This window comes from Pipra filicauda, unplaced genomic scaffold (genome assembly GCF_003945595.2).
Source record: "Pipra filicauda isolate LSUMZ 115617 unplaced genomic scaffold, ASM394559v2 scaffold437_size563383_pilon, whole genome shotgun sequence".
NCBI lineage: Eukaryota > Metazoa > Chordata > Aves > Passeriformes > Pipridae > Pipra > Pipra filicauda.
This window is the reverse complement of record NW_024104573.1, coordinates 384,367-410,743: the sequence shown is the minus strand read 5'-3', so window position 1 is coordinate 410,743 and position 26,377 is coordinate 384,367. Positions and strand designations below refer to the sequence as shown.

Sequence of the window (26,377 nt, the reverse complement as noted above, 5' to 3'; positions counted from 1 at the left end):
AGACACAGGTCATTGGTGGGACACCACCACCTCCACCACCACTGTGGATAATGGCAGTTCTACTTCATCATAAAGTCACTGGGAGAGTGCAAGATTTTCCCACAGGAGCAGTTTATTCCTAAATAACGGGGAAATGCACACCAACAAAACAGTGGGACCATCCCCAGGCAGCTCTGCTAATGACAACACATTTTGTGCAGGACGAGCCTTAAGGCAGAACCCCAGAGCGAAATAAAGACACGGAGGGAGCTTTTTCATTCTAACATAGAACAAATGCTTTTATTGCACTGTTAGAAAACTCTGCATAGTCCCAACAAACAGGATCCCCCTCCACTGACTCAGAACTTTTGGCTTACAACAGCTGCCGCAGCCCAAACAGCTTAAACACAAGCACAGGGCGCCCGCAAAAGGAAATGCCAACAGGGCACTTCGTTAACAAAGTCAACAAAAAAACCCACCACCAACACAATGGGCTGATCTGAGCCCTCACAGTTGTCAGCAACACTCATCCAGCCCTGACACTCCACCCAAGGGGAGAAGAAAGTTTGCCTTCCGGCTGTGAGAGGAATATCCTTTGGGGTGGTGTGATTGCCCCGAGTCAGTCAGCTCCCGCCCAGCACAAACTCACAGCCCCGTCCTGGCTCCTCACTAACCAGGATTTGCCTGTGCCTCTCCGAGAAAGGCTCCTGCGTGATTTCTGGTGCCAGCTGGAATACAAAAGGCAAAAGCCTGCTTGGCTTGACCACAACATGCAGCTGCGTGCACGACTGCCCACACGACAGAGTGTGAGCTGCCGCTCCTCGCTGCCTCCTCCTCACTCAGCCCAGGCTCCTGCAAGCAGGAGCTTGGCTGGATCACAACGTGCAACCTGTGGCAGTGACCATTCAGGGAGCTGTAAAAGTATCTGACAGTCCAGTGACAACGCGCAGCACTGTGCACAGAGGAGCCGGGCTCTTGTGCCATCACGGGCCCAGGGGTCACATCTAGAAAGCTGTCAGGACAGAAGAACCCCTGGAGCTGGGCTGGGCCCTGTGGTGCTGCTGGGGCCTGTGCCTCAATGCTACAACAGTCGTCCAGGTCCTTCTCATTACTGCCTCACTTTCTGCCTCAGAAGTGCAATACTGCTTTTTATTCACTTATATTTACAAAGAACACAGCTCGGAAGCCAAACTGCCCCCTCTCCCGCTCCAGCACTACCCGATGGAGGCCCCGGGCAGGTCAGCAGTGTGACACTGTGGCACAGCGAGTGGTCTGTGGGCTATTTCACCCTCACGGTCGAGGCCCCATGAATGGACTCCATCACGGCCGCAAAGCGGCTGCAGAGGTCGTAGGGGGAGTTGGGCCAGATCTTCGGGGGCTCTTTCAGCACAATGACCTCGGTGGAGCCATCGAGGAGCCGGGGCAGCAGCTCGCCCAGCTTCAGCTGCAGCTTTGCTGTCAAGGGGGAGAGGAGGAAACGGTCAGTGGCAGCAGATGGCAGAGGGCTCCAGGCCATGAGCTAATGGGCTGTGCCACTGTGACGCCTCTTGCAGACTCCTGTCCCCGCACCCAGAGCTGCCCAGCCCATCACCGGGGATGAGCAGCACCTGCTGACCAGAGGAGGCATCGCACCAGCTGCCGCCCAGCTTGGCCAGTCCTCATCCTGCCCGCCTACCCAGGGCTCTGCGAGGGAAGCTCCACTGCCACCTGGCTGCCAGGGGCCACGTCCCACCAGGACACACAAAAGGCGCTGTTGTACTGGCTGTCAGGCCAGGAATCACTGGGCAATGCTCAAATATTGAGGAGAACAGAACCTTCACAGCCCATTCCCCTTCGGACAGGGCAGCTCAGCCCACATGGAGCAGCTCTACAACAACATACCTCTCTTCAGAACACAGAGATGCTCCGAATCTGCTCCCCCACCCAATCTCCCACAACCCTGGCCTCTGATAACACCTGCTGCTCCCTCCTGAAGAGGAGTGTGCCATGCCACTGAGCATGTCTGCATTCACCTGCCATCCCTGGGTACCTCCAGTCAGGGAGAAACCCTAACAGAAGACCCAAGCCCCCTGAGGGAACACTAAGCCATTCTTGGGACATCAGCTGTCCCATTTCAGGGAAGAGAGATCCTTCTGCAGCTTAGTTTAGTGCAAAAGATTAAATTCTTCTGTAACAGAATTCAATAGGTGATTCAAATTGATTTCTCCTCCCACAATCAGAAAGGCCCCTACAGTGCAGATGCCAGGAATTTAAGGAAGTGTTTTAAATGGTCCTTAAATTCTTTCCCAGTTGAGATCCAGACACTGCCCTGCCCATGATCAGCACAACAAAGGTAAGGCCAGCAGCTGTTCCCTACCATCCATGTCTTCTCGTCCCAAATATGAGCACCAGTGGTTCCTCATGACCTCGATGGCATCCAGGTCCTCTCTGGAGATATCAAAGTTGTTCATGAGATGCATGCAAGGGATGATCTGCTCATTCAGGATGCTCACGCCCTCTGACACACGAGCTTCTTCAGAGCTGACGAACAGAGAGGCTGCCACCTCATTCAGCTTCTGGAGGCAAAGGGAGAATTGGGGACAGACTTGTAAAGAGCAAGCATGGACCATGGATAGCCAGGAAAGGTCCAGCTCATGCCCTGCACCAGCAGCCATGCAGAGAACAAGGACTAACAGCACCAGGTGCTGGGCTGTGGTGGAACAGCCACCTTTAATCATGGGAACCACACCATAGAAAACAAACTGGTAAATGTATATGTTCATACACATACATGTATTTTTCTGTATCTACATACAGAATGCATACGGCTTATTTACAACTCTGGTTTTAAGATGCCAAGACCTAGATCTGCCTTTGCCTGAATTCCCTGAGAGCTGTATGGCACGCTCTGTCACTGAATTATCATTATTATTTCCATACTGCTGCTGGTACTCAGCAAGGGGCAGACCCACAGCAACAGACACAGGAGAGACAGTTACACTGGTCTTGGCTACCACGGTGCCCTGGCTGCTCCCTCCCCTCCTCTCCAAGAGTGAGAGCTGAGCTCCTCGATACAAACCAGGAGACACTTCCTTCTGTACAAGGCGATCAGTGACTCGTTCACGCCTCGGTTGGTTCCCTTCAGCAGCAGCTTCTCGTTACTTTGGTAGGCGTGGACCAGGTAGGTGAGCGACTCCTGGTACCTGGGAGAAGAGGGTCAGCTCTGCAGGCCTTGGGCTCTGGCAGGGCCACGACTGCAGCCAGTCCCTCAGCTCACCTCAGGAAACCTTTCCCGCTGGGCCCGGCTCACTAGCACCAGGCCTGATGGGAAAAGCTGTATTTCCTCACAAAAGCACAAATGAACAGATGTCCCATGACAAGCCCTTCCTGCTCCTTTTTGCCTGCAATGCCTAACGAGCATCTTGGCAGAGCCCCTTAAAGCCAAGTTCCAGTACAACATTTTCATTTATTTTCTGCACTGCACTTTGAGAGAACACTCGAAGTGCAGAAGGTCATGTTTTCAGGTCCCTCACATATTTCTGGCTTCTAAACCCCTGCCCCAGGTGAGAAAACAGAATTGCTGACAGGGACTAGGACAATTCAGGGAAGCTCTAATCTGCTCTTGCCCAGCCTCGTGTCAATTTGCCCACCTGAATTTGGTAGTTTGTCACTGTGAACCACCCCAGAATTCAATTCTGTTTCCATCAAGGAATAATTTTGGAAAGCCTGTTTATTTTCTGGATTAGAAAAATGACTTTTCTGATTTCTATCTTTCCTAAAATGACACTGTTCTCTTCCATCCTGCACAATTTATGTAAAATACAGTTTCTAGAGAGGTAAGGAGGAAACCAAGGCCCTTTGGGTCTAGAGGACTCTAAAGCGTGTGTTTACACAAAGCATAATGTCCACTTTGAGACAATTTAATTTTAATAAAGGGGCCTGAGGTGAAAAATCCCAAAGTTATGGCAGTCATTCCTGAAAACCCATCTCTGGAAAATAAAATATAAAGCTCTACTTCCCAGAAAAAAAACTTAGGAAAAACTCTCAGAAACTGTCAGACAGCTGGCCAGCAGCTCAATCTCATATTTGAACTGTTAATCAAGGTCAACTCTCAATTCAAGAAATGGCTTTTAGCAGGTCAAAAAGAAAGCCAGTCCTGGCCTCAAACACAGGACCGAACACAAACTGGCCATCACGAATTGGAAAGAAATTCTGTCAGAGTGGCCTTCACTTTTAGCTACAGCTTATCTTGTCCAAACACACAATTAGAGGAACTTACTTTCTATTCTGGTAGAGCTCCAACCCCGTCAGCAGGTAGATGGACACCTTACGGAAAAGGCTGTAGTCCTCGTGCCATCTCTGTGAGGAGCAGGAGCCAAGCAGAGCGTCAGCCTCACCCCGAACACCCACACGCACAGTTTGGGGTCCCCTGTGACTCTAAAGGGTGTCAGATTTTACCCTCTCTAGTGATTGAACGTCTCTCATAAGTGACAGGTAAATGAATTTAGCCAACTGCAGACACTCCTCCAAGCTCAGGAGATTTCCAGCGTATTCTTTCTCCTGCAGCCCCCTCCTGCAGACCCACGCTGCTGACAGGTGTGCAGTGAACCCCGGGTTTGCCAGCACAGCTCCAGGCTGTGCTCCCCATTTCCCACTTCGGACAGTTCAAGTTGGGATAGTGTGAAAGATCAGAGGCAGCTCTCTAGTCCCTTACCTTGTACTCCTCCATGTCAACGTCGTCAGGACCAATTTCTCTCAGCTTTGCTCGTGCCACCTTCATGATGCTGATGGACCTGCTCCATGTGAGCAGAGAAAGAGAAAAATCAGAACAGTGGCCCCAGCTGCATGCAAGTGAGAAAAGCCTTCCCTGGGATCCTGGGCACCCACCTCTCGTCATAGCTGAGGTTTTTGTCTGCAAACTGCTCAAGGAGGGTCCGTTCCACCACCTGCTGTGGAGCGTTGTTCTGCAAGAAGTAGATGAGCACGTGCTGCAACCGGGCGTCGTTTTGGGGGGTCGGGGTCTCTTTGGAAAGCAGGTACAGCCGGGAGTACTCCTCGTGGAACGCCTGCCAACAGAACACACACACGGACATATCTACCTGTCTGCCCGTGGGAATGCCACAGCAGCTGACAGGGAGCTCAAACCTGTCCTATTTGATGGGATTCCCATGGTGACATCAAGCCTGGTAATATTCCAGTGGTGAACGGAAGCCCACGAACATCTCAACCACAAACCAATGGCCCCCACAGCCAGGCAAACCCTGCACATGAAGTGCGTGCTTCCAAAAGTGCTGGGGAGCCCAAATGACTTTGAGAGAGGGGGTGCAGCTGCCTCAGACAGGTTTGCTAACCGTCCTGCAAGTGCTCAGGCTGCAAAAATCAACTGCTGCACACTTGTACCTGGAGGAGGTGCAAGAGTACCTTGTGATTTATATCCCACAGATTACCACCACGGGTGATTCTTCCCATGTGGCACTTTTAGTCAAATCTACCTGCCTGTAAAATCTAACATCAGCTTCAGCATTCAGCAGTGCTTATGCTCTCAACACCCTCTGTTCATGCAGACATTTCTCGAGGACACGTTTGACAACAGAGGTCACAGTAAGGGAGCATGTTCAGGACCAAAAAAATGAATTTCACAGTATAAAAGAACAAGCAGGAAAAAAGTTGCTGTTTGCCCTGGGAGGAGTGAGTTCTTTCTTGGAAGCTCTAAAAGTTGTTTTGAACAGACAGATATGTCATCACAATAAGAGAGCAGGAACTAAAATGCAGGACAAAGTCCATTAGCTAGAAGAAAAACTGCACAAATCGTTCCCTTCACATTCTTGATCTGTCAGTACAGCACAGATTCCCCATTCTAAGAAAACAGATATCCATACTATTGGATTTAGCAAACAAATCAATACCTTAACAAGCCCTGCTTCAGACCCATCGCGATCAAAGGTCTGGCGGGCTTTTGCAATAGCCAGGATGACACCTTGCATGGCTGGACTCAGCATCACCTACCATGAAAGCAGGAGAACAGACACAAACAAGAACAAGGAAAACAGTAACGGACAGGGAAAGAAGAGAAAGGCACGGTGAAGAATGGAAGAAACTTTCAAAAGATAAGGTTTAAAGGAAATCATACGAGTACAGGTGTGATAACTGGGGCTGTGAGTTACTTGCATTCTACTGACTCTATCGATCACATGCACTTTACATGCAGGGCTTTTCTTAGGCATTTAAAGATCTAAAGGCTCGTCACTCCAAGCCTTGAATTTGAAAATTAAACAAGTGAGAAGGCAAAGCCTGCTGGCCATGTCCCCCGTGTCCCACTCAATCTTCCTAAGCCATATAAAATGAGAACAGCACCTGTGGCACAGAAATTCCTTGTGCCAATTTCACACAAGCACATCAGACATACTCAAGGAGTGACAGCCTCAGTGTTTGCATGAAATCCAACTACACTTCCAAAACACTGCTTGAACATGTGTGTGAGTGGTTAAATGGGCAGACCCAAGAAAAGCAGTGGGCAGAGTATGTAAGTTCTGCTGTTAGGGATAAGGTCTTTGAGAGAGGGGACAAAACTGTAACTACAGCGAGCAAAGAAGCTTGTAAAAAAATTAACACAGGTGGGATTAATTATGATACAGTTGTGCCAGAAAAAGGACTTAGGACCAATGTGCAGATCGACCAATTGAGCACTCTTACAGAGCTGCTTTTCTAATGGCATTTAGAAATGGAATTATGGAACAATTTGGTCTGTCCAGCTTCCTTTCCACAGTGGGAAAATGCACTTTGTACAGGGCGTTGTTCCTGTGACAGACACTATCACACCCACCCTTAGGGCAGCTCAAAGCCAGCTAACTACAAAACTACGGGCTAACAAGCGGCAGTAATTAACCCCTGCACTGGGATCTGTACCTCCTCATTATATCCGTCTGCATCAGATCTAACGGGAATCTTCCCCACACTGGGGATTTCCACTTCAGAGACCTGTGAGCTAGTTTGGGCAGCAGCCTCTGCTTCCTGAGAATCCTGGGGCTGCTCTGCCTGAACTGTGAGGGCTGTTTCTCCCGGCTGGGCCTTCAGCGGCTCTACCTCCTTGGGCTGTGGCCGAGAAGAAAAAGAAGAAAGAGAGTAAGAAAATCCAAAGCAAAATACAGGAAAGCCAAAGGGGACTGAGTTAAACGTGGCTGCAGAAGTTCATAGAAATGGGAAAAGCAAAGGTCTGTCAAGAAGACAAGAGACAAGGGGCTGGCTTCTGGGCCAGGGCTCAGCTCCTACCTCGCACAGAGCTGCCTCGACGCCGTTCTTCTCGTAGGCATCAGCAGTGTTGGCGATGGCCTTGGCAGTCTGCTCCTGGGCAATCCTGGCGTGCTCCGAGGACAGGGAGTGCACACTCTGCTCACAGACCGACAACTGATCTGTCAGGACAGAGGTGTGGTACTAGTGAGCACCAGCTGCAACACTTCTTCTCCTCTCTTGTTCTAAAACGTTTTGCAGCTTGTCCATGCAGTGTTACACAGCTGCTGCCTTCATCCCAGAGGTGAAGGCACTTCACGTGAGTGTGTGCGTACCCCTTTCCAGTGGGAATGGCACATGTCATCAGGGATTGTCAAGTAACGTTTCCCACTCCAGAGAACAGCACTTGTCCACTTGATATTTATGAAAAAAAGAAAAAGCTGGAAGTGAACTGAGATTAGCCCATGATGATTAAGTGAACAAGAAACAGCATTTCTGGGGACAAGCCTGGAAGGATGCACATGCAGAACCAGAACAGCCTTTTGTACTGCAAGGGCAAAGCCTCCAGCAGCTGCCTTTGCTGCTTCACCCACAGCTGCTTCTGCATTCTGAGACATTTGTGCAAGGCTCCAATGCAATGGCACTGGCAACCAGCTGGCTGTTACTGGTTCCAACACAGTTTGCAAATTCAGAGTGGGATTACCTGGTCTTGACTCAGAGGAGAGGTCCTGCGATTCAGAAGCAGGTGAAGGCTCCATCTGCGGAATCTTGCAAGACTGCTCCTCCTCCCACTCCTCTGCCTCCTGCTCCAGGCGCCAGTTGTCCTTCTGGATGTATTGTCTCAGTTCTGGGGTCAAGGCTTCCACTTCTTTCTGGATCTGTACAGCCTCTGGGCCCTCATCCTCATCTGGAGGAAATGCAAGACCAGCATAAAGAAACACATTGTGGCAGGACACCACCCTTAGGGACTAAATACACACACAACATTATGGGCAGCCACAAGCAAAATGGCTGAGGGAGAAACGGGGAAACCCCCAAACTTTCTACTGGCTTTGTAATATAAGGTGATCCAGAAGCAAAGGTGCAAAAATAAAAAATCTACAGAGTTATCTGAAACAAAACCTAGTTTTGTTCTACCACTGGACAGCATTTAACACAGAGCAATTCCAGAAGCAGCACCTGCTGATGCAGGTCAGACACATCCTGATCCAAGGGCTCCAGTCATACAGGGAACAGCACTGAACTGTCAACTGCCAACAGCTCAGCCAGAGGTGTCACACCTGCAGCACCGCACAGCAGGTGAAGGTAGGGATGTGCATGGGTTTTATAGTATAAATATCACACTGGTATTTCTCAATGCTTTTTAGATCTACTTCAATATTCACTTTTAAAATAGCACAAAACCCAAGCAGCATCAGCTTGAGACAAGATCTAAAATTTATCAAAAGCAAATGGCAATTCTCTACAGCAGATATTTCTTATGCACTCCTTGCAAAAGCAAAGTGTTTTTAAAAATCAACAAAAATTGCATTAAATAGGAGAAAAAACCACCCCATGGTTTCATTTCAGAACTGTCATAGGAAAACAAAGAACAAACTCTAGATTCTCATCAGCCACACTTAGCAATGAACAGAATGACAGCTCTCCATTGTTTCCTTCTATTTATTACATCAAAATGAGCCATGGATGAAATTATTGGGTTCTTGTACAGCTGTTTGCCATGTCTAGTGCCACGTGCACCGCAATTTCTCCACAAAACTATTTATACACTGGCACTGCAAATACACTTGTAAGTCTGAGCCACTCAGATACTGTTACCTCACACATGGAGAAAGGCTGCACAAACCCCAGCCTGTTTACATTCAATGTAATGGAATCACCAAAGACCAAACAAATGACTCAGGAAATGTGATAAAAATGGGAGAGATAAAGAAGCAGGTAATTCACACGCCCTCAGTAAACAAACACTGCCATATAAACGCTGCAAAGAGTCAAAGTGAAGAACACCAACACTACATGCACTTGAACGTGGCAAAAGGGCAGCCTGAGTTTGTACGCATATAAATAATGCATGAGGTGCTGTTCCCAATCTCACCTGGATAGTTCTCCCTGCAGTTTTCAGCCCTATCAGGGATTTACAAATTAATTGAGTACAAAGTAGATTATTTCACTCCCATGCGAGGTGAAGTTCTGTGCTTTGTCAAAAGACAATCGGTGCCACAGGGAAGCTGAGGAACACAATGATCACACAGCCCAGAGGGACACACCAACACGCAAACGTCTCATTAACCAGCGGCTGTGGCTCAGTACCTGCACCAACACAGGACACCTGGTCACTGATGTACATCAGGCAGTAGGCACTGGTGTTCCTCAGGCCTCCAAACGACTCTCGCTCCAGCTCTTCCCACGATGACTCTGTCACCGAGATGTCGTTGTATTTGAGCCACTTTTTCCGAGGCTGGTTGTATATGAAGGCCCAGTAATGCCCAGCATTGGCTTGCCCTTCATGGACCAGGACTGCGTGCAAACGATAGGGAACCTGCGAAGTGACACCGACATTGTTCACGTGTGCTGTCAGGGACTGACTCTGCCTGATCTCTGTGCTGAAACAGCACGGGTGTTCAGAGGTGTAGCCTGGCACAAGAACTGAGCAATTTGATAAATTTTCTACTACGAGCTGATTTTTAAGGAAAGAAGAAACAAGATTTTCATAAATAAATCGTACTCTGCTTCATCACTAGGAACTTTACAATATATCAAAGAGGGCAATTTAAACTGACAAAACCCAGTATCAGCAAACTGGTTTAATATTTAGGTACTGAAGCTGCATTTCCTACCTGTCGTAGGAGAGGGTCAAGGTACATTTGTTCGATGGACAGGTTGGTTCTGGCAATAGACTCCTTCAGATCTGCCAAGAACATCACCAATGAGAGAAATGCCTAAAAATTAATGACTACTCATCAGGCTATGCCAGCCCCTTTCACTTCAAAAAGTTTGAAGCCAGGCTGGAACTATAAGATATACTCAACCCCAGAGCTCAGACAGGGACAAGATTATCTGTGGTTCAGGCTGTATCCAGCAAAGCAACAGAGGTGAAACCAGGCTGGTATTCAGGAGAAAAATCACTACAAATGCATTTGGGGCCAACCTTGCACATCTTGTTTGATCTCGTTTCTCCATCTCTGCAGACATGTCCGAACCAGGTTCAGCTCCTCCTCGGAGACCACGTGGGGAGCTGGATGTTCAGACAATTCTGCTGGTGGAACAGAAGGCTGGAGCTCCATGTTGGAGTTTTGCTGTGGTGAAGAATTTGCCAAAAAGAAAGCTCCATCTTCAGTACTAGTATCCGTCCTTTCTAATATGCTGTGGAGCAAAATCCAAGAGTAGTGGACAGGTTTTTCAATCTTTCTCTTGTTTTCTCTCTTTTTGGAAAAGAATACTAAATAAACCAAACAAAAATTACTCCTGAGCTGGAGTAGGACTTCCCTTTCAGGGTGGTACCAAATGTAAAGGGAAATGTACACTGAAAGGTGCTTCTGCCTTCACAGATCAGACTAAAATACAGGACAAATACAAGGGAAAATTCTTATAGAATTCTGTAAGCACAGATCCACAATGAGCAATTCTAAAAATTCCTTTCATTACTACTAAGAAACTCGTGTATTTACTCAGCTTAATTTAGATTGTTAAACCAACCATGCCGGCCTGGGATATAATAATCCAATATTGCTGTAATTTACTGGTTGACGAAGCAAAAAAATGAATAGCCTAACCAAAAAGAGCACGTAATTTAACTCAGACTTGCTGCTTAGACAAGGAGTATGGGGATGCTTTTGGACAAGGAGAAAGAACATGCAGTGTTCTATTTAAACCAACAGAACCAAATGACCAGCAAAGCGGGGACCCACTACCTGCACAAGCACTTGTACATTAGAGCATCGTGCTCACCAGTGCCCAGATAAATAACCCACTTTTGGAATGCCACCCAGGAGCATTTAGCTGGGAGGTGAAGTGTTCTCCTGTGAATCCTTTTTATTTTTGTTTACTGACCCATTGGGCTGTGAAAGCACGTCCAAAACACGAGGCTCGGCTTGGGAGTGCAGGAGTGTTGTCTGAGAGCCCTGAGCAGAGGGAACAGCCACAGCTGGCTTTGTAGTGATGAACTCGAGCATATACTGCAGCATGTCGGGCAGTGGAAAGCGGGCTGGGCCAGAGCCATATTCCATGTACCTATGGAAAAATGCAAGGTGTTGCATGAATGAAGGAATGAGACAGGTTAAACCTCAGGGGACAAGAGAAGAGCAAGAGGGGAGAAAACTGCTGGGTTGGGATGAAGACAGTTTAGCAAGTGAAGGAAGGAGAAGAAAAACCCAGGTGACCTTGAAAGCCCTGAGGCTGTGGGCGCTGCTCAGCAGCAGCCACAAGCTTTGTGCTATCAGCAGGTTTTGGCCACAAACACAAAACACAGCACCAATCTGGAGACAATTAACCCCGTGCCAGCCAGAGCTGTGGGGTGCTGCCCATGAGGCCTGGTTACACCCTGTGCTCTCTCTGCCACCAGAACGTCCCCGAGCACAGATGGCACCGGGGCTGCTGTGACACAGCGCAACCCTCTGCTGCCACGGCCACAGAACTGCCACTTCAAAACACCAACTGTGAGTTCCACGCTGAGTAAAAGGATTTTTACACAAAGCACCTGGGACATGAAATCTTCTGGTTGTCCCCAAACCAGGTCTTCCCTATCGATCTCCTTCCTCCTCCTGTCAATAATGCCAAACTCTAAGCAGGAGGGGATCTCTAATATGCACAGTAACATAGATTCTTTTTAATGTATTACTGGGCTGCCACGCCTCCCCTGCCAATGCACAGCGGCAACTGTGCTCTTTAAAGAATTTATTCCTGTAACAGTATCAGTAATATTCAGAAACCATAGCAGCTACAGGTTTGTTTTTGAAACCTCACTTCCCCTCTCCACACTTCTGAGAACAAACACAGTGCTGTTCCTCCTTCCTCTACAAGTTTCTCTGTTACTGGAAAGCTCATTTAAAAGGAAACATTTGCACACTTCCAGAAGGCACAAAACCAAAGCCAGCTAACTACTCACCTTTCTAGTTTCTGTTGCAGAATCACCATTTTCTCCTTCAATCTCTTCATTTCTTCTCTCTTCATCTGAATAAGCTCTTTATTGCAATAGAGGTACCTAAACAGAAATATAGAGCCCCGCCAGTAGGGTGAGATTTGTTTACTTCTAACACCCACAATCTTCTGTAAACATTTTAGAATCTTTCCTTGCTCATCCAAACAATCTTTTAAATTTCTTTATTTACAATAAACCAACAGCTTTAAACATATTGTACAACAAGGCAACTCACCTGTCCATATAAATAGTCTGGGGAAACTCTAGCTTGGTGTGAATTTTCTCTGGCTGTCCTAGTGACTGATTGAACTCAAATCGGGAGAGTTCAAAGGTCAGAACTGGTGGGAGTTTTGTAAACCAGCGCTGTAACAAAAGCAGAAATGCCCCCAAAGGGACTTGTTTTAAGATGACTGCTAATGGCACATTTTAGACTGATACCACATGATTATAGACTGATTTAAATGTCTCTGTCCTTAGGCACTGAATCAGGTTTTGTTTGTGAAGTCAAAAAGCCAAATTTTACAAGTAAAAATTTATGCTTCCATTTTACATTTTTACTGTGAAAAAGCCTCAGAATTGCTCTCAAAGTTACTTGTCATTGTCTGATGCATCCAGCTTGATGGATTACTAAGAAGTCCAGCACTGAATTTCACAAATTAGCAGAGGCTACACACACTCTGCACATCAGCCAAGAGCACTCAAGAGAACTCTTTTCTGAGATCATGTGCAGTGATGAACAAACCAGGAGTCCTCCCACTGCACTGGGTTCCTTATCCTCTCTCACTCTAACTATAAACTCCTTGATTTAGGGGATTCAGAGAAGACCCCCACTTTCTGTAGCTTCATACACTGTTTCAAAGAGCCATGCTGAAAGAAGAATTCACAGTTGAATTTACACTTCCTCTCTCTCTTCTTTGGTTCACAAATACTTGCAGCATCCACTGCCAGAAACTTCCTTCACCTATTTCAGCTTGGCACCACCCACTCCATGCTCCCCTCTAGACTTGGGATGAGCACACTAAGCTTGTTTTGCTTTGTGAGATTCATGTTAGGTGTGCTGCCACAATAAACCTCTCCCACACCAGAGTTTTGTGAGAAGGAGCCCACAACCAAAGAGGAGGAATGATTTACAGTCCTGTTGTCTGCGAGAAAGGTAAACTCCCTTTAATCCCAGTGTTGCTTTGAGCTTCAGCACACTTATCTAGGTGCTTGGGAGACAAAATCACCTTATTCTCTATGTCTTCTATCATGCCACCCACTAGCCACCATATCCTAGGAAGTGAAACTATGCAGTCAGATTTCTCAGAAATTAGGCCAGAGCCTTTTCCTTCTATCTATGCAAAGAATGATTAAAACAACTCCATGATCGGTCAAATTTCCCTTAATTTTAGACAAAGGATTTGGAGGAACTAAAAAGCTTGGATTGAAATTAACCTGGCCAATGAGCTGCTATGTCCCTTTGTCTCCAGTGCCAGCCCACACCAGCTTCACCCACATCCCCTGTAAACACACCTGAATGGCTTCAGGCAGGAACCAGGAAAACTCAGAACAAACATTTGAGTCCAGAGTTGGAACAGGGCTCACCCGCCCAAGACTTCATTTCTCTTTTGCTATTTTAAACACAATTTTCAGACGTTCTCATAGAACTGAAATACCTTCACTGCCCCACCTACACCAAACACCTTTGCCAACGTCTTCATGTTGTTTCCCAGCCTTTCTTGAAGCTAACTCCAGCTGCACTTACACAGAGGATGCTGAATGTAATGGTGCACCTTCACCTTCCAGTTTGCTGCAACTAAGTATTTTATGATTGATTTGTGATTAGTGAGATTAAAAAAAAAGAAAGAAAAAAATCACCACAGTCAGAAAATACAAGTGAAAGGAAGAAAAACCCCAAACCGCACACAGTATAACAGGGAGAGAGAGACAAATTCCAAATGGCATACCATGGAGTTAAGCACTGTACTTTTACCCTCCGAAAACATGGAGGCAGTAGGTCTCCCCCTACTCAGGTACAGGCAGGCTTCAACAGAGAGAGACTTCATCACACTTGATTCAGAAGCAAACGTTGACCTTTGCAATTCAAAATAAACTCCTTGAACTGGTTACATAGGACATCACATCTTTACAAATCAGCAAAGACTTAGTGTCTCACCATGTGACACTATTTAAGAGATTCCAGCTATCCAGACAATATTTTGTTTTCAGTTCTTAGGGAACACTCACAGTTGCCATTTAAAGTTATCAGAGGTACCTCTGTGCTGTGTGTGCTGCACTTCCCTGCAGCAGGCAACCAAAGGCTTGACAAAAAGAGGTAAAACTAACCTCCTGTCCATACTTCACTGATTGAGATGCTGTCGCCTCATCCATCTCTCCCTCCACCATGGCTCCTTCCAGGCACTCACTCAAGTTCCGATAACCATTTACCTGAAGGGGATACTGACCAAAGGTCTCAATCTTGGAAAAAGTGTTGCCTGGATGATGGAAACCATACAAAAACCATGAGCTAACTCAAGAGAACAAAGAACTCTGGTTAACTCTGAAAAATTCAAATGAGTTAAAAAGTTGAGTCTACCGAAGCCTTAACTCACCTTCGTGGACACCCTCAGTCAGGAAAGTCCCATAGAAGAGCTGCACCATTGGGTTTTTAGATTTGTCCCCAGGGCTCCTGTTTCAAAAAGCAAAAGCACACATTCATTTGCAGCTGGAGGCTGCAAAAAAACCACAGGTAGTAATCTAAGCCTCTGGTTTGGGAGTCTACAGGCAAAAGTACAGTTTTCTATCAAAGCACAAAATACAGAGGAAGCTTCTTATCCATTTTCATGCTCTAAAGAATATTATAACACCTGCACTGGCAAAGGGGAAAAAAAGATGTTAAGGCGCCAGCTTTTGAAATGAGTTCCAAAAAACCAGAGCTTTCCTGTTCACCAGCTCTACCGAACTCCCCTCAAAAGCTCATTTACTCCACAGGCTGCATAGGCACTGACAGGAGATGTGGACACCATGGTTTGTAAGGACATTTTGAGCTTAAAGAGCCTCACCCACGGCAAATAAAGAACTCTCATTTGCTCAAAATTTTCATGTAAAGTCCCCCTATTTATTAAAACTCTCCCTAGAGTCAGGTCAAACTCCCGAGATCACCCAGGACTCACGTGACATTCACAGTGAGCTGGAACGCATCCTCCAGCCAGTCCAGTAGTTTGTGCGTAAATTCACTCACATCTTGCTAGAAGAGAGACAGAAGAGGAGAGTCAATCGTGACACCCATGAGAAAGTGTCCCCCTGGTCTGCTGGTGTCACAGACCCACTGAACACAACCCGACTGATACTGCTGTACCCACCCAGCTGAATTACGTGTGAGACTGAAGTGCTGTGTGCTGATTTAGGCTGATAATGAACACTCTGCTCATCTGAACACTAGATCAGAGGGAATTATTGTGATCGCTACCCGACTACGCAGATGGCACTGGGTAGTGCTACGCTGGCTGGTTAATTAGCACGCACGTACATTCTGCCTAAATGACACCAGGACAGCTGCTTGTCGACTGACAAACAGGGGAAGAGGCCTCTGGAAGCACCAGCAGGATGAAGCAAAATGGGATTGCTGTGGCTGTGACTGCTGGTTCAAAGAGAGCAAAAGGCTTTTCAATGTGGTTTTACCTGCGGTTCTTCAGCAGATCTAAACACATCCCTCAAGAGTTCCAGTGCTGCAGAAGGGTCTACGAACTTACGCCGTGTCCCCAGCATTAATGCAAACAGACTCTGAAGTTCTTGCATGAATGCGATATTTCTTTTTCCCTGCATTGCAAAAAGAAGAGAAGCCAAAGCCTTCCTGCAACTCAAAAAAGCAGCATCTTAAAACTAAGTGCTACAGAACACCACATGCACATATTGTAAAAGGTACCCAACAACTAAGGAAAGAGGTGACATAAAAAAGGGCAAAAGCAGGAAGACGTGCAGTGTCATTTCTGGGAATCCCAATCTTTTCTCCCAACAGACACATGGGAGAAAAAAGTTAACCAAAACAAAACCTTTAGGGAAAAGAGTGCCAGAAATTATAGTTGCTAAATCAGAAGGCAAAAGCTGGTGAATTTATGAATTTATTCCATCTGCATTTTAGGCTTTTTAGAGAATTGAGAGTACACATGAAAGCAAATAAAGCAAACTCTCTTAAATGGTGGTAGCCACAAGGTGGGATGATATAACAAGCAAAGGATTATTCTATGTATGCCTTTTTCTCTAAGTATTTTCTAAGCACCTTCTGCTGACCACTCTCAGAAAGTACTGGGGCTAGAGGGACCTGCAGACTGCCTCAAATACTGGTTCTTCTATTGTGTGTGCAAACCAATGAATAATCTGGAGCTGCCAAAGAAGTTTTATGAGAAGAATTTCTCCCCATATGGCAGTTAAAGGCTCTAGAGGTCAGTGGTGCAAGAAGCAGCTCTTTTTTTTCCTATCCCGATTCTGTCCTTGAGAACTATTTCCCAAATTTGTCTTTAACATAGCCAGATGATTTTAAAGCCATTAACACAGGCACAGTAGTCGCAGATGGCCCCAAATAAAATCTGCTTATAGAAAGAGCAGAATGCTACACCACAAAAGAGGAAAACTTGACAGTGTTACTGAATCAAAAACTTACAGTGTGACTACGACAACTTTCAAGCACTTTCTGTGAGAGGGAGTACCCCAGGACCAGCCTCCGGAATTCTGGCAACTGAAACAGAGACTAAAAGGAGAGGAGAGATAAAGCCCAGTCAGCATCTGCAAGGATTGGACTCACTGCAAGTTGATGCCCCGCTGTCACTCTCTGACCCCACAGCTTTATTTTGCAAACTTCTCCCTCCCCAGTGGCCCTGTGTTCACCTGTGTTACTGAACACATGTTTACAACGTTTACAGCCCCTGTGCTAGAACAGTGTGTTCGTAGCCACCCAAGGACAAAATCTCATCCTGCCATTTCTAGGACTGAGAAATAACCATTTTAGGAAAGAGCATTCTATTCTGCATAGGTAGCCTCAGAAAAGCACTCAAGAACAAGCCTCAGTGAGAAAGGCCTATTTGCAGCTTTCTTTCTTCCTCTCAGAGCTGGAGACAAATGATTAACATCTCTCTGCTGATGTGAAATTGTTAGGAGAGACAAATCTGCTCGGTTCCACTTACTGCTGTCTCTTCTTTAGGTCATCACTAATAATATACCTGCCTAGTTGTTCATTTGTCCAAGCATCTATGCCTGTGTATTGCATTAAATGGAATATGATACACCGTGTGTTATGGAGCCAACAATAACTGCAGTAAAATTAAATTATCAGTTCATTTTGCCAAGCAAGCTTCTATCATTCAGTAGGCACTTGGCCATCACTGCACAAAGCCCTGGGTATGGACACACAGATTCTCTGTATCTGTAGCTATTTTTAAGCAAAGCCTATTTAAAGCCTATTTAACTGCTCTTTGGCTCTTTCTGTGCAGGCCCAGAACACATCACAGTCACATCACATAAACCCAGAAGTTTCTGTGTTTGAGCAGGGTCACATTCACTCGTCTGCATATGATGATCCCTTCACAGAATTGCTGCGTATTTACTTCTAACGGAGAAACGTTTTGACTCCAAGACTGCAGCAAGTTTGCTATCAGAAAAAGAGAACTTTCTTACAGTTTACCTGTATAACAGCACTAAACCAACATGTATTTCCTATATTTTTCATTCCAACAGGCCAGTCACCCGCTCTTCTCCAGTCATTCTGCTTGGAGTTCTCTCCCCAGACTTCACAGCGTTTCCTTTTGGAGCGGTTTTTGTTTTCAGCGGAATGCGTGTCCTGTGGTCTGTCACGAGAGATGAACGCTGTGCTGTAAAACACTCCCCGAAGATTCCCAACAGCTACGGGAATCAAACTCCCCTCTAGCCAGTAGGTGTCCACCTGGTAGGTAATCCATGTTTGCTCTGCAGTTATCAGCTTAAGAACCCTCTTATGATACCTGGGAAAACCAGAGCCCATTTACGGCCCCACTGACCTTTCGGCTGCATCCCTCTCTGCAGTTGGAGCTTTTGGTGATTCCAGGGGTCTGATGGTGTTGGCTGTGTGAAGGTTGTCTTGGTTGAGAGGGGCAGGCGCAGCACTACCATCTAGAAGAGAAGGCAGCGTTCTGATCAGTGTCCCACCACCAGCAGCAAACCTTCTCTTTCAAAGGAACCTCTAGAAAACATTACACTTCACAAATACAGTTTTTCAATTGATATGAGCAAAATTTTCTAGATCAGGTTTTAAACAGAAATTCCTGTTCAGATCGTGCCAGGCAACCCGAGAGCCACTGAGTGGGCTGGATGAGAACAGGGCAGAGCACGCAGCTGTGTACTGTGCCCAGATTTCCTTACAGCCAAATCCAGAGCTTGCAGGAACAGTTCAGAGCTCCTGAAATAATGAAATGGGAACACCAGCTTTTTAACTGTGATGTGTCACCTATGAACGTTATTAGAACACTATTAAGAGATCAGTACTGGCAAAATCAGATCCTCACAGGAGCCAGAGGGATGTGCTGTCAGAAGCAGGGGGACAGATACTTCCCCTCTGAGCTCACACAAACATGTGAAGCCGTTAGGGCGAGCAGAGGTGGCGGACTCACCCTGTGGGAGCTGTTTGCCCACCGCGCTCCCTTCCCAGGCAGACGGCTCTGCAGCAGCCACGTCCTGCGCCGGCTCCTGAGCATGCTCCTCTGTCAGGAAGGTGACTGCTTCCATCAGGTCTCCATTAGCAGCCTGATAGAATGATAGTGCAAAAATAAAGCACCAGTGAGGAGCAGAAAAGCAGCAAAGGATTTACCCTTTGCCTCTCATGCATCCAGGCTGTTCCTGGATAGCTCCCACAGGCACGCACCGACCATTCTAATGAGGATCAGCTCAGCATCAGCCCACAGACACACAGAAAACATCCGACCTGTGTGCTCTGTTTGGAGAGAGCCTGAACTTGCCTGACTTTTTGGGCAAATTCAGAGCTCTCTTTCCCAAGAACAATGACAATATATACAAACCTTAAGAGCTGCGAGCAGGAGTGCTGAATCCTGGATTTCTGTGATCTCTTTCATCTGGTTTAAGAGCATCTGGCAATCCTGTGTGCAAGAAATAAAGAAAGCTCATGTAAAAATGTGACCAGGATGGACATCAAGCTGTTTCTGCAAGGCTTGCTGAGGGCTCACCAGACCACTGTTTCTTTCCTTCCTCTCTAAGAGAGTGACACACAAGCCCAGTCACACTTGCTTGATGGAAATACCAACATCAGCTTGAACATTGCACTCAGGTTTTTTCCCCTCTAAATTCACAGACTGATGTTCAATCTGGTATATCCTCAGGAAAATGCAGGCAGGCCCGGGAGGACAGGCTACCCCGGCTGTCGGATGTGCTACATCTGCAGTGGGAAGGGGCTCCCTGCCCCCCCCCGAGGCAGCAGCATGTGCAGCGGGACATATAAGGATCCCAGGGCACTGGTGGGAGCTATTTTCAGTCTGGTGGCACATGCCATTTGTGGGTGTCACGTCTCACTGACAATAAGGTGTCAGAGTGGGGGCCTGGGAGGCTGTTATTGCTCCTCCTTCACCCTCCACACAGGCCACTCAAGGTTTGGTGAGACATTCACTGCTCAAGGTCCCAAGCTACGGTTCACAACCCGTCCTTTGGCCAGTTCAGACACTTAAAAGACTACAAAAATTCTCTTTACCAGACTTATAAAATCTTTGCAGCCTTAGCTTAGCACAGGGTGGTAACTGCGCTTGCCAAACCACAAATAATCTCAGTCAACAGCTATTGGGAGAGGCAGCTCTCCCCAGTGCTGGAGGTCCCAGTACCCCCAGTCACAGCCACAGTTCAGCTGATGCTGCTGCCAACAGTTCAGCCTGGGTGACAACCAAGGTGTGGCTCCATAACACTGGCACTGCATGTAGTATGGGAAGGACATTACAACAGGAACAACCACAGGGACCATGTTGCATATCCTGATTTACAAAGGCTGTCCAGGATCCTGCTGTCAGCACAACCCAACCTATCCCAGCTCCTTAAGATCACACATTTAATTAATCTTAACCAGCAAAGCTGCAAGAAAATAAATTCAAGTTTCTACTTACTCTCATCATTGAGAAAACATGTAAGATGCTTTCAGGCCGCTGGAGAACAAGTTCCATCCAGTAAGTAGAGAGTGAACAACTTTTTTGAGTTCCCCACCCATACTGGTGACAGATGCTACTCCACACACAAAGACAGCACACATCTGTGTCAGCCATTGAAACAAAAAAACTCCTAGATTATTTTTGGTGGGAATACCCCTAGCAAGTTACTCATGCTAGTCTCACCTAAAATACCACTCAACTTTTACAAGAAAAAGCACGTGCGCATGTGCACACTCCCCCATCTTGTCCCACACACTTTATTCCTGAGAAGAGCCAAGACACGCTGGATGCCTGATGAGGAGCCAAGGCTGTGAGGCGTGGGGCGGGCACACTCTCACAAAGGCAAACCACTTAAATCATGTTGCTAATTTTGCTGTCTTAGCGTGCGCCGTGCGCGTCGGCCGACCCCACCTGACGCCGCAGGGAGGATTTTTTAAGTGAATTAAAAAAACCACCCTCCCTAATAAACTGCAATACAATAATGAAATCCAAGGCAGGACAGGGCATGATTTTCTGGGGTTTTTCTGCTCCACCAGAAGGAGAACTCACAAAGGCTGCCAGGTTGCTGTAAGCATAAAAGCCAATTACTGATCGTGTGCTCTAAGTTACCACTTAATATTCCAATGATTCCAGCTTAATTTTATTCAGCCTTTGAGAAAAGTTTTGTGTTAACAACAGAGAGCTTATCCTATAATAGTTTTAAGAGGTTTGTGGCTGCCTACCAGCCCACAAAAGCCACTAGGAAGCACACTCTCTGCAACTAATTTGTTAAGATTTTGGGGAGTTTGTGGTTTTGTTGCCATAACTAGTTTGGTTATTGCTGTTTGAAGTTACACACCATGGGGTTATAAAACAAGCTCCATAGCTGGTAATTAACACCAGCGTGCTACCGCTGTTAACATACCCTGCACTTGGAAACCCAAACCCAACCACGGCCCTACCTGCTGAAAAATAACTACCCAAACAAATCCTATTAGTATTAAATTACAGCAACAGGAAAAGAGTACAAAACCAAGCAGCTGAGAGGAAGGAGGGAACTATAGATAAAAATTACAAGGCTGGCCAGGAGCAATGGAATAGAAAGGTTTTGCATTTTCCTCACTCCGAGGTGACTCACCGTGCTCAGAAGTTTGTTTTGATGAGAAGCAGTGAGTGGGGAAGGGAGCACGTACAGTGCAGGAGTTTAAGGGGATTCCAGAAATAACCACGTGCGAGGAGCAGGAAGGTGGTGGCATGGAAGAGGCACCCAGAGCCTCGGCCTTCAGCCTCCACACCTCGGCCACGCTTTTTATCGTGGGGAAAAACGGATACAGAGAGGGCTGGAAACCCGCAGGCAGCAGCAGGAACAAAGCCTGCGTTCCTGGCCGAGGCTTTCCCAAACCAGTGTCCATCACGGGAAGCAGCAGCGGGCAGCAACCTCCTCCAGCGGGCACCATTTGGTCACCGCCCCCGAGCGACCAGGGCACGGCTGCCACACTAATGCCACTTCTAACACACAACCAAAGAGCTGATACCCTCATCCCACTCACGGCTGTAACTCTGACCTCTCTGACACGCATCTCTCGGGTCCTGAGAGCACAGAGATGCTACAGAACAGCGCAGACCCCTGTGTCAATTCGGGACGGTCCGGCTGCAGCTCCCTGAGCACTGACACAGCCTCGTGGCCAGGTCCGGGTCCTTTTTGAAACAATTTACGCAGAGCTCTGAAGTTTGAGAGCAGCAGTTTTTGTTAAGGGGTGGCGGGAGATGCCGTTCAGCGGCGGGGAGCGGAGAACACGCGTTCCTGCTCCCTGCAGAGGAGCGGGGTGTCTGCACGCCCGCCGAGCCGCCCGTGCCCTTTCCCGTGGCACCGGCGTTACCGGCGGGGCGGGGGCGACCCGCGCGGGGCCCGTTATTCCCAACGAAACACGCGCGGACCGGGACCGTTGTCCAGTGGGACGGGGCACCGCGGCCGGGGAGAGGGGGAAGCGCTGGGGGCCGGCCCCGAGCGGCCGCGGGCCGCAGGCTCGGGGCGGAGCGGGGCCGCCGCGGCGGGAGAGCACGGCCGGCGGGAGAGCACGGCCGGCGGGAGAGCACGGCCGGCGGGAGAGCACGGCCGGCGGGAGAGCACGGCCGGCGGGAGAGCACGGCCGGCAGCAGCCCCGGCCCCGCGCGGGAGTCGCCGCCTCCCTCCCGCCCCGCGCCCAGCCCCGCGCCCAGCCCCGCGCCCAGCCCCGCGCCCAGCCCCGCGCCCAGCCCCGCCGTCTCCCCCCCGCTCTCACCCCGCCGCCGCCGCCCCGGGCCCGCAGCTCGGCCGTCATGGGCCCGCCGGCAGCGGCGCCGTCGCCGCAGAGCGCACGCGCGGCCGCTCCGGTTCCGGCCGCACCGCCCGCCGGGACCGCGGGGTCCGAGCGTCCGGCGGCGGCCGTGTGTCCATCCGCGCGCCCAGCCCTCTGTCCGTGTGTCCATCCGCGTGTACAGCCGTGTGGCCGGCCCTGTGTCCGTCCATTCATGTCGCCGTGTGTCCGGCTGTGTATCTGTGTGTCCATCCGCATGTCCGGCCCTGTGTCCGTGTGTGTGTGTGTGTCTCTCCGTCCGTGTGTCCGCGTGTCCTGCCCTGTGTGCATGTGTCCATCCGCGTGTTCGTCCGTGCGTCCGTCTGTGTGCCTGGCCATGTGTCTGTCCGTGTGTCCGGCCATGTCTGTCCGTGTGTCCATCCGTGTGTCCATCCGTGTCTCCGGCCATGTCCCCCCACAAACAGCCCCTGGGCATCCCCTGGCCACGGGACCCGCTCTCCCTGGTCCCCACCCCAGCAGCTGGGCACACTGGCCGCAGCCAGCGCTCTGCCCCTGCTGTGCCCCTCTGGACAGATAAAAATGAATTATTTTCTTTTAATTACAACAATAACGAGAAAAGACCATTTTCCCCATTTTGGTCCAGGCTGCGCCTGTGCTGTCCCGGTGCTGCCAGGGCACCATCCTGCACCATCAGGAATGTGTCACTTCAGTCGCTAGCCTGGATTTGTCCCCCACTGGGCACCAGAGCCCCAGTGGCCAAGCACCGCTGGCATTGATGTTCCCAATGGAGCTGTGTCACTGTGGGAGGGAGGGGAGAGTGGCTGGAGACAGTGCCACTGCCATCCCCTTGTTGCCAATTCCCTGCTGAAAAAGCCCTTTTCCAGCTCGGTGGGCATCTCATACCTGGATTTTCTGTGGGCAGTCACAGAGCATCCCTCACCTTTTTTTTTTGGAAGAGGTGTGGGGAATCTCAGTGTGGCCTTTCCAGGATTGCCTCAGCTCCCCGGTTCTCAAATGTGCTCTGGCTGAGCACATCTGGCTGAACTGGGGAGGCGAGAAGGCAAGGAGGAGGAAGCAGCAGGGTTGATAAGGAAAAACTGAGGAAACCAGCAGTTACCCAATTTCCTTGATATGCAAAGAAAAAACAAGACACCCAGTGAAGTTTAAGTACAACAAAGTAAATTCTGCTCATTTCAGGAGCCTGCCAGGCTATTAATAGTGAGAGATAGGGAGGTGGTGCTGGGCACTGGAATTTTTGCTCTGGGATCCCCATGTGCTGCTGAGGGAATGGTGCTTTGCCCCAACTTAGTTGCTCAGGGAGGGGTCCCCAGGATTTCCCTACCCTAAACTACAAACTGTAAAAATTCTGAATGTCCCAGTTACAAAGATAATCTCAGTTTTGTATTTTTAGCTCCAGGTTTTGTCTAGGCTGTGTTTAATGTTTAGCAGCATGATTAATGCTGTGGTGGCTAATTAGGGTGCAGAACAATTTGTTTACAGCATCAAGTGCAGTCACAGCACCGTTACATCAGAGATAATTTAATACAGGGGGGATTGTACACTCTCAGACAGAACAAGCTGCAGACATGCCTTCACCCCACTCTTTCCACATCCCGAGAGCTCTCCATACAGTCTTGACTCAGCAAAAGGAGTAATTTCCACTGTAGGTGCTTTAAAAATAAAAAACCCAGAACGGACAATGTCTCCTGCCTCCATACCTTCCAGGGCTATCCCCACACACTGTGCAGCGCTGTCAAACCTCCCCAGCACTGCCACAGACCTCCATGTGTTGGACTCCACCAGAAACAAGAGGGAGAAGACTTTTCTGCAAGACTTTTTCAGGTGTTCCACACCACAAGCTAATAGCCTTTTCAGCCCAAATTAACCTTTCCAATTTGCTTGAAATCTTTCTCATTTTCTCCAGAAAATGAAGGGGAAAATACCCAGCTGTAATTGCCAGTGTGGTTTTGTTAAAACACAGAGTAGTTCCTGATTGGAAAGATTTCCTAGACACTCCAGCCACAGAGAAGAGCTGGGTGAAAGGGGAGGAAGGCAGGCACGAGGTTTTTGCATCAAGGCAGCTGGTGTACAGTCCTTGCTACAAACCTGCCTTGGGTCTCTCCCACGGAGGTGACACTCAGCCACAACAGCGCTGGAGCCCCTCTCCCTCCTGGAGCCCCTCTCCCTGCAGCGAGCCTCCGGCACAGGTCTCCTTTAAAAAACAAAAGCAGAAAGGAAAAGGCAGCCATAGAAGATGAAACGCCAGCTGGGTCCGCTCTCAACAAGGCAATTCCTGCCTGACTGGATGGTGCCGAGCCTGCAACGTGTGGCTGCCGTCCTGTTTGGGATGAGCCGGATCTCCTTCATTAACAGCAATGGGTTCCAAATACCTTCACATACATATTATTACCTGGCTTTAATGGTAGTGAAACAGTGGCAGAATATTGCAAACACCTGAAGGGTGTCTAATGGAGGAGAGGACTGAAAGAAAGGAGCTCCCCTCCCTTTCATGGGGGATTTAAAGGCATTGGGCTCCTTCACTGGCATGAGAACAGGCTTGGTACCTACCATGGGCAATTTTTGACCACTCTGTGGGCCACTCAGTTTGCACCCACAGGGCAAAGCTATCGGCATCCCCAAATTAAATTAAATTATCCAGGGGCATGACACTGAGCAGCCACTCATGGCATTTGGTCTGTGCTTTGATCTTGGAGCTGCACAAGGCAGGTGCTGGAGGAAAGATCCCACGTGTCCCCCTGACTGCTCACAGTGCCTTGGGGATGCAGCGAGCCCAAGCATCCCTGAGGACCACTGCCCCACAGGAGAGTCCTGCATCCCCTGGCACCAGAGCAGGGGCTGCCATGAGCCTGGCCATGCCCGCGCCACCAGCCCTGCCTGCCTGTGGTGTTTATTTCATGTCTCACAGCGTTAAATCATAGCAGACATGCAATTCGGGGAGCGTGAGGCTCCGTAATGGGCGGCCTCGGGTGTGTGATGGGGCCGGGGCCGGCAGGAAGCTGCGCTGCCAGGGCTCCTCGCTGATGCTTTATTGCTTTTGACGCTCCAAACGCGCCCTGAAAGGCGAGTCTTGGCAGCCCAGAGGAGGGCTGCTTCCCTCTCCTGCCTGCTCTGTACTGTCAGCTGAGGCCTCCCTCCCTTTTCCTACCACGGTCCCCAGCCTGGCTGCAGTTCCCCGCCCCGTGCACAGCCCAGCTACACTCGTGCCACAGCCCAGGCAGCCCCCAGCATGTCCCGTGGCATGGGGTGGGAGCTGCCAAGGTAATGTGGTGTGTAATGCTGTACACCTGGGGCTTGGGGTGAGACGGGGTGTGTGGAGCATCACTTGTCCCATCACATGTTGGGGACCTTGTGCCTGTGCCCCTGTGCTTTCCCCAGTCCCTGAGATCGCTGCAGCTCTGGGCTAAGCACCCAGAGAACCTGCCTGTAGCATGGCTGCTCTAGGAAAGAGCCCTGAGTTTCCAACCCAGCACAGAGATGCTGCCATGCTTGGCTGCAGCGGAACCCAGGCAGGACGTGGGGCTGAGCTGTGGGAAGCCCCAGGCGCCGAGCACTTTGATTCCCAGAAAAGCAATTACTGCGCAGCAGATTACAGGGCTAATAAAATCCCA

At 48.8% G+C, this 26,377-nt stretch overlaps 1 protein-coding gene across 5 annotated transcripts; it reads right to left on the bottom strand.

The window, feature by feature from the left end:
• Window positions 1-250: 250 nt before the first annotated feature.
• Window positions 251-22,465, bottom strand: USP28 (ubiquitin specific peptidase 28). Of its 5 annotated transcripts, none has more exons than XM_027737712.2 (26): window positions 22,002-22,465; window positions 19,345-19,422; window positions 18,940-19,072; window positions 18,331-18,442; window positions 17,979-18,141; window positions 16,962-17,048; window positions 15,983-16,120; window positions 15,475-15,548; window positions 14,914-14,990; window positions 14,648-14,796; window positions 12,558-12,685; window positions 12,290-12,385; window positions 11,236-11,415; window positions 10,334-10,548; window positions 10,023-10,093; window positions 9,496-9,724; window positions 7,889-8,092; window positions 7,228-7,367; window positions 6,865-7,050; window positions 5,865-5,960; window positions 4,846-5,024; window positions 4,673-4,751; window positions 4,238-4,317; window positions 3,038-3,161; window positions 2,336-2,534; window positions 251-1,434 (listed from the first exon to the last, which is right to left on the bottom strand). In XM_027737712.2, the coding sequence occupies exons 1-26, from the start codon at window positions 22,029-22,031 to the stop codon at window positions 1,259-1,261; spliced, it is 3,423 nt and encodes a 1,140-aa protein (XP_027593513.2). In that variant the 5' UTR covers window positions 22,032-22,465; the 3' UTR covers window positions 251-1,258. The 5 variants fall into 5 exon arrangements, with proteins under 5 accessions (XP_027593513.2, XP_027593514.2, XP_027593511.2 ...); XM_027737713.2 differs by having other exon boundaries at window positions 22,017-22,465; XM_027737710.2 differs by lacking the exon at window positions 22,002-22,465 and adding an exon at window positions 20,431-20,451.
• Between the last annotated feature and the right edge of the window lie 3,912 nt (window positions 22,466-26,377).

What these genes read in the sequence shown, in the direction of transcription:
- USP28 (XM_027737712.2), bottom strand. Translation starts at nt 22,031, where the DNA reads ATGCGTGTCAGAGAGGTCAGAGTTACAGCC. An exon ending in GGGCAAACAGCTCCCACAGG is followed by an intron (nt 18,443 to 18,939) that starts GTGAGTCCGCCA and finishes CTTCTCTTCTAG; the next exon opens with ATGGTAGTGCTGCGCCTGCC. An exon ending in CAGACTATTTATATGGACAG is followed by an intron (nt 12,386 to 12,557) that starts GTGAGTTGCCTT and finishes ATTTCTGTTTAG; the next exon opens with GTACCTCTATTGCAATAAAG.